This window comes from Plecotus auritus, assembly GCF_963455305.1.
Source record: "Plecotus auritus genome assembly, chromosome: 4".
Classification (NCBI taxonomy): domain Eukaryota; kingdom Metazoa; phylum Chordata; class Mammalia; order Chiroptera; family Vespertilionidae; genus Plecotus; species Plecotus auritus.
In genome coordinates, this window is record NC_137775.1 from 151429271 (window position 1) to 151445854 (window position 16584).

The following is a 16584-nucleotide window of genomic DNA, read 5'->3' on the forward strand; positions in this document are numbered from 1 at the left end:
CTCTTTATGAACATGAGCCCTCTGCCCCCCCCCCAAAAAAAAAACTCTCCAAATCATCCCAGGTCTTGCCAATTTCCCTGTATGCTTTGTCTGCACTGCCTACCATTATGCCTTCGATCATCTCTGTATCCATATAAACCTTGCAACATCCTGCTCAAATCCTGCTGCTTCCATGGAGCTTTCTGGAACTATGACAAACTACTCTGATATCTTCTTTTTTTAATTTCTCTCTCATCTGTGTTCTATACAGATATAGAATAACTTTTTATTCTCAGTAAGATGCATCCCTACTGACTGAGCCAACACTAGATAAGATGTACAACTCAGAAATGCATGCCTTGTGCTAGGCATTTACATATCAATAAATACCCTCAAGACTGAATAGACTGGAGAATTGATAAATGATTATATGACTAAATGGGATCAACAAAGACGAGAACTTGGTCTACAGCCCTAAATTGTCCTTACTGTCACTGCACATTTCCATTAATTCTTCTTTTGAGTTTGTAAAATTGGCACCAAAAAATATTTGTCGAAGAAAGGAATGAGTGAATGAACGAATAAATGAATGAAAATTGGAAAACAGCAAAGGGGCATAAAGAAATTGTTATTTTCAAGTAAATATAGTAGATTTGTTAGTATAGTGGAGTTTGATTTTAAAAGGTTTTAATGGGAGTTGAAAGGTGACATTTTATGAAGTGTTTTTATAAGTTTTATTTTAAAGGCTCTAAAGCCTGGAGACATTTCCTTGAAAATTTGTTTTATTTTATCTAAACCCTTAACGCAGAAAGTTATTTTAACCTAGAATGTTGAGGGGAAATTGGAAGATATTTTCCACACTCCAGGGATAAGGAGATCCTTAACCTGTTACTCCAACACACATGCACGCACATATTCCATGTGAGTATATGTCTACACATGTAAACACAACTACACTGATCATAGTGTAATAGGAAAACTGAAAAGCATGTGTCACATCAAATTCTAAATTCTGACACAAAGTGCGCCAGGAGTCATTTTCTTTTTCCTTCCTTTAGCACAATGTTCAGCATTTCGAGTCACTGAACAAAAGAAAGGGATTTGTGCTATTCTCTAGTAAAAAACATCTTCAGCGCCAAGCCAAGCACTTGTACAATATTTTCTACCATTTACAAATATCCCACAAAACACTCTTGCAAAACCTCTGGAGACCAACACTATAGTCTCCTGGAAAAATAACACTGGCAGGTGAATTTCACAATAGACCAATCATTCCAACCAACTAATTGGGATAATAAGATTTTTTTATAATTCACATCTTAGATCTTTATCCTTCTGGCTTAGTTCCTTTCACATGCCAAGTTTTTTATAAGAGTTTGCTGGATTAGAATTAACCAGCTAGGTTCTGTAGTTTTTCTTCTCAAAATCACTCTTCCTGTAATGATCCTAAAACATGAAAATTCTAGGCCAGATTATAATAATCTCTGAGGTATTTCACACTTATACTACTTCAACTCAACAAGAAAAATCAAAAGCACATATAACACATTGAAAATGCATATTACTTTTAAGATTTCTTCAAATACATATTTAAAATTGAGCATTCCAAATAGTAAATTCCTGTGTCAGGATTAAACTTTCAGTTCTTGTTTCACTGGAACCTCCTTTTGGGGGGTTGGGAATCTCTTAATTGGCTTTAGATTTTTCAGTAACAGTGTACTCTTTTAATTAGCCCCAAGTATTTCCCTGTGACTCATAACTGAAACCCTTTCTTAATTAACTTAGTGAATTTGAGTAGGGTTAAATTATAAGTGTGAGGGGTGTTTTTCTCTAAACTGAGTATCCTATCTCAGTGTTTCTTCCCAATTTTTAAGTGAACTTCTTAGGAGCTCTCCGAGACCAGTTCAGAGTAGTCTGTGGATTCACTTTAGCAGAATCTGGGTGGAAGAATCTCGTGATCAAGCCTTTTTTTTCCCCAATCTCATTAGCACAAACCTATTTACACACAACAGCAATCATGACAAACCTTGTCAATTTCTATCTAACACCTTACAACAGGATTGTGACATGTAGGAGACACACTAAGTAAAGGAAACAAGTGCTGGATTTGATGGAATTTTTAACATATTTAAGACACAAAGAGGCCATGTAGTGGTGGCAAAAACGTATTTAAATGGTCCATCCCAATCTCTCTATTTCATGTGGGAAACAGACAGACAGAGACAGACACACTGACTGGGACTCAAGTACTCCTTTGTTTTGTCAAGTTTCTATCTTAAGCCTGTTTCACTTTTATTCCCAAGATGGAGGAGGTCCAGGCATACCTCCCGGGAAGACATTCATTGTGCTAGGCAAATTTCATGCAAAATGTTATTTCATCCAATTATCACGACACCCTATAAGGAAGGTATTGTTGCTATATTGTACCTTTGAGGAAAGTAAACTCACAGAAAGGTCACACAGCTAATGAACAGCATGAATAATGGGGCTGAGATTCAAACCCAGCTCCAATTGATCTCAAAGTATCGAATTCTCCCATACTCTGCCTGGGGGAGATTCACAAAACAAATATTGGAAGTGTTTTCATTTAAATTAATTTTATTTTTAAAGACTTTTGAATACTTTTTGGTGTAATTAGCAGTTCCCAAGGATCTCATAACCAGGTCTAGCAATCAGTGATATAGAGACTAATTGAATGTATTGAGAAACAGTGACCAGAACCAAAGCAGAGACAATTAAATGGCGCAACTGCTCCTTTCAACAATACATGGTGACAAAATCGTCTCCATATAGTGCTAGCATGCTCATATGAATTTAAAACTAGAACAACAAAATGCCTAGGAGCTCCCAGATAATTGAACCTGTGGTGTTTCTGTCCTTCGGCAAGGCTGGGAAAAGACAGCTGGTGAGCTGGGATCTGGATACTTCCTGGGTGGACTTTGTCCAGTTCTACATCCAGATAGGCGGCGAGAGTGCTGCGTGCAACAAGCCCGACAGCAGAGAGGAGGGCGTCCTCCTTCAGTACAGCAACAACGGGGGCATCCAGTGGCACCTGCTGGCAGAGATGTACTTCTCGGACTTCAGCAAACCCAGGTAACCACACCCTGATGGCCTCCCAGTGGTTTCCAGGAACGTAAAGATTACACTGTTGTTGAGGGTTTCCAAAATGTCGTTAACTTTTGCAAAAATAGACGAAATCATAAATATCTGGTATGAATAATAGCCTTATATATAAACATTTCATTTCATTCAAGTTCCTGGACAGAAAACATTTGTATTCACATTTGAATTTTTAAAGAATTTGAGAAAAATGTGACTAGAAGAAAAGTGTGACAATTGACCATTCCCCCCGACTCCCCGCACCACTACCCCCTGCCCCCGCACAAGGAAACTCTGTGACATAGGGCTACTCCAAGCATTTCTGGATTTTTTTTAATGTACACACAAAATATGATCATATTTTATATATAATAGTAAGCTATATATTTTTTCAAAAGTCTTCTTATGGCTGCACCTAGGGCTAGTCCTACACAATATATGGATAAATCTGTGGAGGTTGGATTCTCTCAAATTTTTCACTGTCCCATCCCTGTTTTTATTTTCATGAATGGGGAATATATATAATAAAATGTCTTAGATAATGACTGTCAAGGAGTTTGGAAAAATGGTTCATGTTTAATACTAATACCTGTACCAGGCAATCAATGTATTTATACATGTAAATTTAGTTCTTTTATAATTATGTAGTTTTTTGAAATTTTGTATTTGTACTTTATATTTTATATATGTTGTTAAAATCTACTCAAAGATATCACTTTTACAGTATTCCTTTTTATAATCTCTGCATTTTTACTTTAACACAAAGACAAAGGTTTTTCTTACATATGTTGACCAATCATTATTGAACTTTAACATACTAAAGTTGTCCCTGTTTTGAATTTTATTACTGAACCCCCCCCCAGTGGTTTTATTGAAAAAAATATTACTGAAGAATAGATAGATTTAATTTTTAGACATTAAATATATTTTAAAATGTTACTTAAAATATAGCTGTTTTGTACAATAGGGGTTCATATGTTTATTGTTTTAAAACATTGAGTAATTTAAATGTGACATAACTTTTCATAATATAACAGAAATAGACATACTGACCAAAAGCATTTCTACTAAGGACACATGGGAGAGGCAGAAACCAAAGATGAGGCAACTGGGTAAATCAAGAAATATAACATCCAGGGAGAAAGTCAGGGATGGTGAGTGGGAGATGGAACCTAGTGAGGTTCCCCAGTCCAGCAGAGAGGGGACTGTAATGGTGCCAAACTGGTTTAAAAAAAAAAAAATTTAAAATCATTCAAATTATTTCTCCAGGAACAGTTTTTTCTAGGTATTTCTTGAAAAGGTTTATGACCATTATTATGGTATTCAAAAGACATTGTTCAGTGAATTGAACACAGTTGAAATATTGCCTCCAAAATCTACAGTTCCAAATGGGATAAACATAACCAGGACTACACCTGCTTACAGCTTTATTTTTTTTTTAAATAAATCTTTATTCAGATTATTACAATTATTTCTCCTTTTTCCCCCCATAGCTCCCCTCCACCCAGTTCCCACCCCACCTTCTGCCCTTACCTCCCCCCCACTATCCTCATCCATAGGTGTATGATTTTTGTCCAGTCACTTCATGAACCCCCCCATACCCCTTTCCCCCTGAGAATTATCAGTCCACTCCCTTTCTATGCCCCTGATTCTATTATATTCACCAGATTATTCTGTTCCTCAGGTTTTTAATTCACTTGATTTTTAGGTTCACTTGTTGATAGATATGTATTTGTTGTTCATAATTTTTCTCTTTACTTTTTTCTTCTTCCTCTTCTTTAAGAATACCTTTCAGCATTTCATATAATACTGGTTTGGTGGTGATGAACTCCTTTAGCTTTTTCTTATCTGTGAAGCTCTTTATCTTCCCTTCAATTCTGAATGATAGCTTTGCTGGGTAGAGTAATCTTGGTTGTAGGTTCTTGCTATTCATCACATTGAAAATTTCTTGCCACTCCCGTCTGGCCTGCATAGTTTCTGTTGAGAAATCAGCTGACAGTCGTATGGGTGCTCCCTTGTAGGTAATTAACTGTTTTTCTCTTGCTGCTTTTAATATTCTCTCTTTGTCTTTTGCTCTTGGCATTTTAATTATAATGTGTCTTGGTGTGGTCCTCTTTGGATTCCTTTTGTTTGGGGTTCTGTGCGCTTCCTGGACTTGTAAGTCTATTTCTTTCACCAGGTGGGGGAAGTTTTCGGTCATTATTTCTTCAAATAGGTTTTCAGTATCTTGCTCTCTCTCTTCTTCTGACACCTCCATAATTCTGATGTTGGTACGCTTGAAGTTGTCCCAGAGTCTTCTTACACTATCTTCAACTTTTTGGATTTTTTTTTTTTGCTTTTTGCTTTTTCGGTTGAGTGTTTTTTGCTTCTTTGTGTTTCAATTCTTTGACTTGATTTTTGTGTTCCTCTTGTCTGTTTTTGGGTCTCTGTATAATATTTTTTATTTCAGTCAGTGTATGTTTAATTTCTAGTTGGTCCTTTTTCATATCTTCCAGGGTCTCGTTATATTTATCGGCCTTTTCTAGGATATTCTTAAAAAGCCTTATAACCGTGGTTTTGAATTCTATATCCAGTCGTTTGTTTTCCTCCATTTCTTTCGTTTGTGATCTGATTCTTGGACGCCGCATTTTCACTGCTTCCCTGAGTTGGTAAGGTAGATTTGTGTGCTAGGTTTCCAATATGACCCAGTGGGTCTGCCTCCCCAGTTAACCTGAGGTGGACACTCTTGGTGCACCCCTTTGTGGACTGTGTGTACAGCCTTGTTGTAATTAAGTCTTGATTGTTGTTGGTATCACTGGGAAGAATTGACCTCCAGGCTAGTTGGCTGTAAGGATCAGCTGTGTCTATGCTGGGAGAAGTTCGGTGCTGGAGACAGCCTTATAGGATTAGACTTGCCAAATTGCAATAGCCTCTGTGCTCAGCTTGGATGGGGTGGAGTCTCAGTCTTGGCTTCCTGTCAGCCTTACCCTTGCGCGCATGTGCGCGCCTTCAGACCTCCACCTTCCCTGGCTCCTGAGTCTCTGCCCGAGAGTCCAGACTCCCCCCACAAGAGCGTGGGTCCCCAGGGGTTCGCCTGGAACCGGGGTTCAGTGCAGTCAGAACTGGGGCCCAGTGGAGTCAGGAATCTCCGACTCCCTTCCACTAGGGAAAGCCTGTGGCAACCTCTGCAGCCTTTGTGCGCATTGGCGCATGCGCGCTTTCAGTCCTCCGCCTTCCCCGGCTCCCGAGTCTCCGCCCGAGAGTCCAAACTCCCCCCGTAAGAGCGTGGGTCCCCAGGGGCTCGCCTGGAACTGGGGTTCAGTGCAGTCAGAACTGGGGTTCAGTGCGGTCGGGGGCTTCCTTCCCCCTTCCGCCAGAGAAAGTCAGCCAGGCTCTCAGCCGCCCTTCCTCTCTGCGCGCACAAAGACCCTTTGCCGTACCTCCAATTCTCTGTGAGCTTTTCTCTTTCCTTCTAGTTGTAGAATTTTCACTCAGCCAGCTTTCCTATGGTTCTGGATGGTGTCCGTTCTGTCTTTTAGTTGTAGTTTTGAAATTGTTGTGCGAGCCAGCAGTTTAGGTGCTTACCTATGCCGCCATCTTGGTTTCTCTCTTCCTGCTTACAGCTTTAAACCTCTTGTCAGATCTATTAAACTTAGAAATTTTTCAGAAAATATCAAGAGATCAAACACAACTAAACTTTCTCTTATTGCTATTCTTGTGATGTTGGCAGCTGCTCAGAAAGATACAGCCTCCCTTTCCTAACCGTAAGTGACTTGCTTTGATGCAGATTTATCTACCTGGAGCTCCCAAGTGCTGCCAAGACCCCTTGCACCAGGTTCCGCTGGTGGCAGCCCGTGTTCTCCGGGGAGGACTATGACCAGTGGGCCATCGATGACATCATCATTCTGTCAGAAAAGCAAAAGCACATCATCCCAGTTGTCAACCCAACTTTACCCCAGGTATTTTTTCCATGTCTGAACTCCAAGAAGACAATTATAAAAGTACATGAGATTAAAGAACTTAGTGCTTGACACCTGAACGTGTAATATAAGTTTTCTGTGTTTGCACTTCATTTCTTTTATTTGCACTTAATTTTTGTTACCTCTTTATGCCACTAGTTCCCAGATTATTTAGAAGTAAAAAACAAACAAAAAACTATGAAGTCTGGCCAAGTCATCAAGCATGATTATTAGTGTGTTTATAAAATTAGATACACTGTGGCAAAATATTTTCAGCTGTTAAATAATCAGAAGAAAAAAATCATTGCGGCCAAAAAGAAATTAGTTAAATTAGAGATTCTGCTGTATTTTCTAGAAATACCAATGGTGCATGGCTCTGCATGTTATGAACTGAAAATTCCTTTCTTGTATTCAGTTGTCAAATTGCCTTTCTGTGTTGTTTGTATTATTTGTATTAGAACTTTTATGAGAAGCCAGCTTTTGATTACCCCATGAATCAAATGAGTGTATGGTTGATGTTGGCTAACGAAGGAATGCTGAAAAATGAAACTTTCTGCTCTGCCACGCCGTCAGCCATGGTATTTGGAAAATCAGATGGGGATCGATTTGCAGTAACTAGAGATTTGACTCTGAAACCTGGATATGTGCTACAGTTCAAGGTACTTATGCACAAACCTCTTCCTAGGGCAGGTTAAGGAGCAAACCAACTTCCATATTTATATGTGAAATTGACAAAGAACACACAGTTTTCATATACTATTAAAGAAGGGACTCAAACAGAAGTTCAAAAATCTTAAAATGGCAAAGCTTTTCCGTTCCACCCCATAAGAAAACAGCTTATCATTTTTTTCATGAGCCCTGGAAGTTGTAGCTATGTCACTGTATTTTTTAAGTGCTCGTGGACTTCTACTAGAACTAAAAAGAAAATCGATTCTTAGGATTTCAATCTGATGGTGACTTACTGAATCCCATGCTTCTGAATGGTAATAGATAAATTCTTCCTTTCAACTTACTAGTACTTTTAGGACTCGTGAGTTATTTTATGCTTTTACTATAGCATTTTCAAATAATTTGTCTTCCTTTGATTCTGTAAACTTTTACTTTATCATTGTCCGCTTAAAAGCTTGTTGTTCTTCAGCACTGTGATAACAGGTCAACATGGATAGCAGGTATTTACTTTGACAAGCTCTTTTCTCAGAAGCCTAATCAAAATTTCATTGTGTTTATGATAAAATCCCATTGGTGAATTCTGGGGTCGAAAGAAATGCAGTTTTAATGAACTAGCACAACTACATGGTCCTTACATAACAGCAGGATGCAGATGCTAAATAATTTACAAATGGAATTATTAAAGAGATCAGATGTTTATAGGCAGCTCTAAAATATAATTTCCACTGGTCTATAAACAAGGAAGTTGATTAGTGAACTGTTATCCTTCTCTGTTTAAATTTTGATGCTAAACTACAATGGAAAAGCCATTAATAACTGTATATGACTCTATAATAATTTGTTGGTACTATCGAAAGTGATAACAAAATAACAGCAATAGCAAATACATTGCCAGCATACTATGCTGTTTCTCATCTGACACTTTTTTATTTAATGTTATAAAATGAGAATAGTAAAGATATGAAAGTCTGCAAGGTGATATTTTGAAGTTTATAAAATCTAAATAAAGAAAACATTAAATGTATCAAGTATTTAAACAACCAATAAGAATGCATAATGCCTAAGAAAAAGCTCAATCCTCAGATCATGCCAGCAGAAGACTATTGACTTGTGGCTGTTAGTTAATAATAGATATGTAATATGGGTCATTCAGGGATTGACAACTAACATATATTTGGCATCTGTAAGAAATACTTTGTGTCATTTGTAAAGAAATGCACAGTGCTGGTACTAGGTGCTAGAAATATGGAGGTTAAAAATATGGCTCTAGTCCTCAAGGATCCCAGAAACTAGTAAGTGAATCAGAAAAGTGCACAGTCCCAGGACTATTGTAGTAGAAACAGGCTGTGATCTATGGGCGCACCTAGCATAGCACATGTGGCCAGTGCTCCAAAAATGTTAGTTGAATAAAAGTGTGGGTAGATGGGTGGATGGGTGGACGGGTGGGTGGATGGATGGATGGATGGATGGATGGATGGATGGATGGATTGTAATTGGAAATGTCTGGAAATACAGAGACTTAGATGAACAATGGAGGGGGAAGAATTCCATTAGAGGGAACAGAATGTGCAAATATATTAAAATAATGAAAGTGCTAATGAAACTGGAAAATTTGGAAACTTTAACAAGTCTGGAAAATGTACCACAGAGGTGATAAAGTTGATCCTAATTGGCTTTACATCATACCCTAAGCCCCTTGTAAAGCCAAACAGATCAAGATTTGGCCATGAAGGGGGAAGCACCCATCAGGTTACAGGAAAGTAGGAGAATGCCCCCCTCAACCCCAAAGCCATACAACTCAGTCACTGACATCCCCTGGATCTGCCCCAACCTCTACACCCTGGCCAAGGCAGATGACTCCTCAGCAGGGTGTAAGCTCTGCAGCGTGAGGCGAGAGGGAGTCCAGAAAGTGGGAGCTATTGCATTCCCTCAGGCTGGTGCCATAAAGAGGGGAATGCTAAACCCAAGAAAGAATGTGTCTGTGGTGTGGGAGAATGACTCAGCTTAGGGATTTTTGAAGCTGTCTCTTCAGCTGTTTCCCCAGAGCCACAAACCTCAGACTATCCTCACTGGACTCTATTCTGGTCCACCTTTCCTCGCCAGAGCCCAGGGTGAGTGACTGAGAATGAAATTTTGTGTGTTGGCTCTTTAAGAGGGCACTTATGTCTCTAGTGGACTCCTGTCTCATCCTGATGGACAGAATCCCTGCTGATTTTCACAGCTGGATATTATGTGGGCACCTCTTCTGGCTCTGGTGCTCTAGGCTGGGGAGCCCAGCATAGGGTTGAGACCCACGCCTCAGGGTGAACTTTTGCAGCTCGGATATCCCTCTGAACCTCAGCCACAGCCTTTTTTCACATCTCCACACTTCCTACCAGTCTCTATGTGGGTTATTCTGTAAATCCGTGGTTATAACACTTCTCTTCAGCTAGTCTTCTGTTGGTTAGTCAGGATGATTGTTCTATAATTTAGTTGTGATTTCAGTTTGGTCCTGGGAGGAGGTGAATGTACCTTTCACTTACTCTACCACTGTCTTAAGGAGATCATTGGAATCTTCTTTTGAAAGACTGGATCAAGCTATTGCATAGGGACAATGATGAACTGGTTGACTTCTCAAGCTCTGGCCCAGTATTATTTGTCTATGGCCCTACCTTTCCTTCATCCTTTATTCTTTGGTCATTATTGTGGTATTTTGAGTCCCTACTTAAATGTTTTCTATAATATTTGACTAGTCTTATTTGTAGTCTTATACAGTAAAATTCTATGGTGGCTCCCAGCAACAAATGAAATAAGATATGAATAGATCATTCATATAAGATAGCATGTAATTAAATAAATATCAGAAAGAGTGTTTGACATTTATGATTATCAAAACTATAAACTAAAACTATTTAAAATAATGTATACACTTTTTGAATTTTGAAAGAAACTGTCTTAAACTGGAATAATATTCAGAGTTATGGTAAAATTGACTTATTTGAAACCAATTGATTAAAAATGAACACATATAGCCCAGCCAGCATGGCTCAGTAGTTGAGCATTGACCTATGAAACAGGAAGTCACGGTTCAATTCCTGATTAGGGCACATGCCCAGGTTGCAGGCTCAGTCCCCAATGGGGGACATGCAGGAGGCAGCCAAATCAATGATTCTCTCTCATCATTCATCTTTCTATCTCCCTCTCCCTTCCTCTCTAAAATTAATAAAAATATATATTTTTTTAAATGAACACATATAAATAGAAAATTTAAAGAGTGTCTACATTTTGACTTAGTAATATTGTTCCTAGAATTTACCTGGTGATTAACAAATCAACTGAAGAAAAAAAAGATACATTGTTTGCAAAACTGCAGATAATAATAAAATAATACATTAAATAAAAAGTAGGAGGAAAGTTTTAGAAGTGTGATAACTTCAACTATATGACCAAAATATATACTTCTTTGCAAAGATTAGAACAAGTATGTCAAACTCAAAGGCTAACACAGGCCAAGTAAAAGAGGCATGTGGCCCACGGGCCACGAGTTTGACAAGCTTGGATTAGAAGATAAAAAATCGAGAAAAAAGTAGTGTGTTAGAGCATTGGGATTTAGGTTGCATTTTAATGCTATTAATCCTATGATGACATTCCTCTACTTAAGTGCACAGAGCAATATTAATTTTGTTTCTGGATTCTTTTGCTTATTTGATGCTATGACTAAGCTCGTTCATCTAAGTTGACAATGATTTCTTACTGGGCTTTGGCAAGAAAATTGAATAAAGATGTTTTTTCCACTAAAGCAGAGAGGACAGCCCTCTCTTCAGGTAACCTTCATGTTCTGAAGAGGACGGCTTTTCATCTTCTGCTTCCCTCTGTTTGTGCCATCTGGGAAAGGAGAAGAAAACATAACTTGGCTTTTGTCCAAGGTTTCAACATCACGGATACTGTGCTTCTCTCTTTCCTCCTATAATCCCAGGAAATTCACAAAGTGGGCAACTGGTCCAACTTTCTACTAAAAAGCACCTATTGTTTGCCTAAACAAAGATTTCCAGAACCTATGGAAAGGTCTTGGTTAAAACTGAGCTGCAGGTCTTATCATTATCAATTTAATTCTAACTCAGTAGAAAGGGCCCTGGCTGCTGTGGCACCTAATTTGTTAAATGGTGACTTGGAATTAAAATTTTGTATCCTTCTGCCTTTCCTTTCAATAGCTAAACATAGGGTGTGCCAATCATTTCAGCAGTGCTGCCCCCGTTCTTCTTCAGTACTCTCATGATGCTGGTATGTCCTGGTTTCTGGTGAAAGAAGGCTGTTACCCAGCTTCTGCAGGCAAAGGATGTGAAGGAAACGCCCGAGAATTGAGTGACCCCACCGTATATCACACTGGAGACTTCGAAGAATGGACAAGAATCACCATTGTTATTCCAAGGTCCCTTGCATCCAGGTAAAGTGACCTTTCTTATTATGTGCCATAGCTGCTATTTCTTGGGAGTATATACTTATCCCAGTGTTTTTATTTCATGCATCTTAATAACCTAAAAGAATTCATATAATCTAGCTTTATCTATTTAAGTAATGACTCTTGAGGAAAAGAATGCTGGAACAAAATTCCTGAAGTAGGGATGTCTGTCTGTGTCTGTGTGTGCATGCATGTGTGCACACGTGACACATTTACACTTGTGAAGCAAATTCACTCACTCATGTATTCATCTGTTCAACAAATATTTATTGACCACTATTCTAAGCACTGGCAGTACAGCCATGAACAAAAGATGTTAAAGGCTAAAAAAATTATAAGACATTATATCAGATTTCACTTTATATAGATTTTTGATAAACTAATGCCTTCCTATAAAGACAATTTGAAATATCTTGCAATATAAATGATCCCTTTAACTATTACAATAAATATTAAAACAATAGAGGAAAAGATTAAAATTCACTTAACAGAGGAATGAGATAAATAGATCAAACACTTCAAATGAATTTGTTTCATTAATAGGACAATAAATTTAACTCTTAGTTTCCTGGCAGCTCGGACAAAGGAGGAAAATATAGGATCATTTAGTTCTCATTGTTGGGTTAAAAAAAAGGAAGCATATACATTCTGATTTTTTAAAAGATACACTTTTTCTATGTTCAGTATTATAGAATAAACTAGAAGCCCGGTGTACGAAATTTGTGCACGGGGCGGGGAGGGGTCCCCTCAGCCCAGCCTGCACCCTCTCCAATTCAGGACCCCTTGGGGGATGTCTGACTGCAGGTTTAGGCCCGATCCTGAGGATTGGGCCTAAACTTGCAGTGGGACATCCCTCTCACAGTCCGGAACCACTGGCTCCTAACTGCTCACTTGCCTGCCTGATCACCCCTAACTACCCCCCCTGCTGGCCTGGACACCCCCAACTTCCCCCCCTGCCAGCCTGGTCACCCCTTACTGCCCCCCCCTGCTGGCCTGGTTGCCCCTAACTGCCCCCCCCGCCCCCGCCAGCCTACTCGCCCCTTACTGCCCCCCCTGCTGGCCTGGTCGTCCCCAACTGCTCCCCCACCAGCCTGGTCACCTCTCACTGCCCCCCCTGCTGGCCTGGTCACTCCCAACTGCCCCCCCCCCCGTAGGCCTGGTTGCCCCTAATTATCCCCCCTGCCAGCCTGGTCGCTCTTTACTGCCCCCCCCCCCCCCCGCTGGCCTGGTTGCCCCTAACTGTTCCCCCTGCTGGTCTGGTCACTCCCAACTGCCCCCCTGCAGGCCTGGTTGCCCCTAACTGCCCCCCCCCACCATCCTGGTTGCCCCTAACTGCCCCCCCCCACCATCCTGGTTGCCCCTTACTGCCCCCACTGCTGGCCTGGTCGTCCCCAACTGCTCCCCCACCAGCCTGGTCACCTCTCACTGCCCCCCCTGCGGGCCGGGTCACCCCTCACTTCTCCCCCCTGCTGGCCTGGTTGCCCCCAACTGCCCCCCCTGCAGGCCTGGTCACCTCACGCAGCCTGCTGTTCGGTCGCTTGGTCACCCCTCACTAACCCCCCTGCCCGCCTGGTCGCCCCATGCAGCCTGCTGCTCAGTTGTTTGGGCACCCCTCACTAACACTCCTGCCGGCCTGGTCGCCCCATGCAGCCTGCTGCTCAGTCATTGGTTCACCCCTCACTAACCCCCTGCTGGCCTGGTCACTCCATGCAGCCTGCTGCTCAGTCGTTTGGTCGCCCCTCACTAACCCCCCTGCCAGCCTGTCGCCCCACACAGCCTGCAGCTCAGTCGTTTGGTTGTCCCTCACTAACCCCCCTGCCGGCCTAGTCGCCCCACACAGCCCGTTCAGTCGTCCGTTCGGTTGCAGTGGTCGCTTAGGCTTTTATTATTATAGATACATAGCATGTATATGTATGTTTATGCCAGGTAGAGTTGGTAACATAGAAATCAGTATTTTTAACTATCACTTTATGAAAGATAAAGGAACATTCTTCAAGTAGATACTTTTTAATGGAATCCTAGAACATAACATTAAATTGTGATTCAAAGCATTTCTGTATGGAGCTGAGACAATACAGTAAGTGTATTTGCACTGCTTACTACTGATGTGGCTTAATATATGGTTGGCATACTCGTTAGTGCCATTCAGCAATATATTTAGCTTGCTTCATTCCTAAAATATGTAAGATTGTGCTATCCCCATACTCTTTAAAGTTTGACATGGTCTTATGAAATATGAGTAAAATAAAGCATGTGACTTCAAGAGCCTATTGTATACTTTGTCATGTTCTCTGCTTAATGAAAGCATGTTTTAAGATGAAGCTTACATTAATTTGGGTCCCTGAGTGTCTACAAGAAGCAGACTTTTTTGCCAATGTATACTGGACATATAGCATAATCAGGAAATAAGCTTTTGTTGAGTTAAGCCACTGAGATTGGAGATTGTTACCACAGCATAACTTGCCTCATCCTGACTGGTATAATGATAAAAGTGTGGCTATCTATAGGAGTGGCTTATTCATAAAGTTCTTGGGGACTATTCTTTTTGTGAATCTTTCACCTAACTGATCATCAACTTTGCTCTGTATCATCTAGCTAGATAAGCTGATTGTGTTCTCTTAGATATGTATCCCTGAAAAAATTACACCATAAACTTCAGTAGACAAACTTCCCATCACAGTATCAGGCACTACATCAGGTCAAGGTATAGACACGGCTCCCTGTATATGGCTCCTCTTGATCCATAGGCCTATAAACTAAAAAGACAAATTATGTACCCCACCTATATTCAACATTGGAAAGACAATGTCCAGATAACCACAACAGACACTTCCACTTAAAAAAAAAAAAAAAAAAAAAAAAGGTAAAGAATGGGAAGCACATAGTAACCACTGGTTGTAGGAATTCTGAAAGCCAGCAAGATACTTGTTACCTGCATCTCCCTCTTTCATGAACAATGAGCAGGACAAGAAAGTTTCCTTGATTAAGACAGTTCTGTTCCTTAATCTGTTGTTCTTCCCAGCTGTTGGTTCTACTCTCCAGGCTTCACCCTTTAAGACATCTTTCCTTTTCCATAAAAACATGCAGCTAAATAGCCATCTCATCTTGCTTTCTGCCCATCTCAAGCTGGGCATGCAGCCATTGTACTCCTTACCTCCACCACTGCCTTTCTGTCTACATGCTTTTCTGAAACTGTGGCCCAACCACAGCTCTTCCAAAATACATAGGTGCAGCACTCTACGAAGTTGGGGAGCATGGGGGGAGGGAGATCTTTGCTGCAATGAGTAGAATATAAGGATGTTGGAAGATATCACTATAAAGTAGTCAACAGAATCAGAAGCCAAGACACAAATCTGGTTTGACTCCCCAAAGCCAGATAATATACAGTGGAATCTGAAGCTGTAGTTTGTTTGACATTGAGTGAAATAATCCAACTGATAAAGCCACATGTGAGAAATAAGAGAAACTTGTCCTTAATATCACAAAGCAAGCCAATATTTTGAGGCTACCAATGTATCAATATTTTCTTGGACCTTAGCTTTTGGAAGAAGAAATATTGTTCATTAGAATCCAACTTCCTGGTTAATTTGAATACAATCCAGCTTATTGGTTGATGGCATTTCTGACGAAGAGCTCTCTACTAGAGAATAGTAAATATGTTTCTACTTTAACCCAAGTAAATGAGCTGTTGTTGTTCCTTCTGCAATATGTTAAACTTAGATATCTCCAAATACAATGTTGGAAAGCTGAGAATTCTAAGTGTGAAAATTGTCAAAATTTGGAGCTATTTTGTCAGAAAGCAACATGCCTATAATAGTTACTAGAACATTGCTCTTTCACAAATAATTCTAAGCTAATTTTCTCAAAAGGAGCAGTTTGCACTCATATGAATTCTCTTGGTTCTTGCCTACAAAGGAGAGACATTGACTGTGGTAAATGTATGCCGCTACATCCCTCCTGTCTCTCAGCAACACCCCCAACCATACAGTATGCCATGCAACCTGCTGTAGGTTCCTCATGCAGAATGCAAAAAAAGTTTATATATCTGGGAAGGCCAGAAATAGCTGCTTAGTAATCAGCAGAATGTCCCCTCCACCACCTGTTGCGCCTCTGCACTGGACAAGCAGGTGCTTGGGAACCTTCCTTGTTTGAGAGGCAAACGCAACCTTCTGTGAAGTATGGTAGCAGAAGAGGGTGTTGTAGAAACCATTTCTCCTAGTCACTCAGGCATCCTGCAAACAAGGGTAATTGATGAAGGTCACAAAGATAGAGTCTCGTCTTTTATTTCTTCCTTATCTGAGACATGCAAAGGGGAAGTTTTGTTCAGTAATTTTTTAATACGTTTTTATTGACTTCAGAGAGAAAGGAGAGGAAGAGATAGAAACATCAGTGATGAGAGAGAATCATTGATTGGCTGCCTTCTGCACGCCCTCTCCTGGGGATTGAGCCCTCAACCCAGGC

The 16584-nt window shown here is 40.2% G+C and overlaps 1 protein-coding gene across 5 annotated transcripts in view; it reads left to right on the top strand.

Annotated features, from left to right (window-relative positions):
• The window catches only part of RELN (reelin), a 462208-nt gene that overhangs the window by 348849 nt on the left and 96775 nt on the right, over positions 1–16584 (top strand). For all 5 annotated transcript variants that reach the window (XM_080663650.1, XM_080663648.1, XM_080663649.1 and 2 more), the window contains exons 25-28: positions 2867–3072; positions 6845–7016; positions 7475–7675; positions 11876–12108. In XM_080663650.1, the coding sequence (XP_080519776.1) occupies positions 2867–3072; positions 6845–7016; positions 7475–7675; positions 11876–12108 (812 nt within the window). The remainder of the gene's footprint in view (positions 1–2866; positions 3073–6844; positions 7017–7474; positions 7676–11875; positions 12109–16584) is intronic.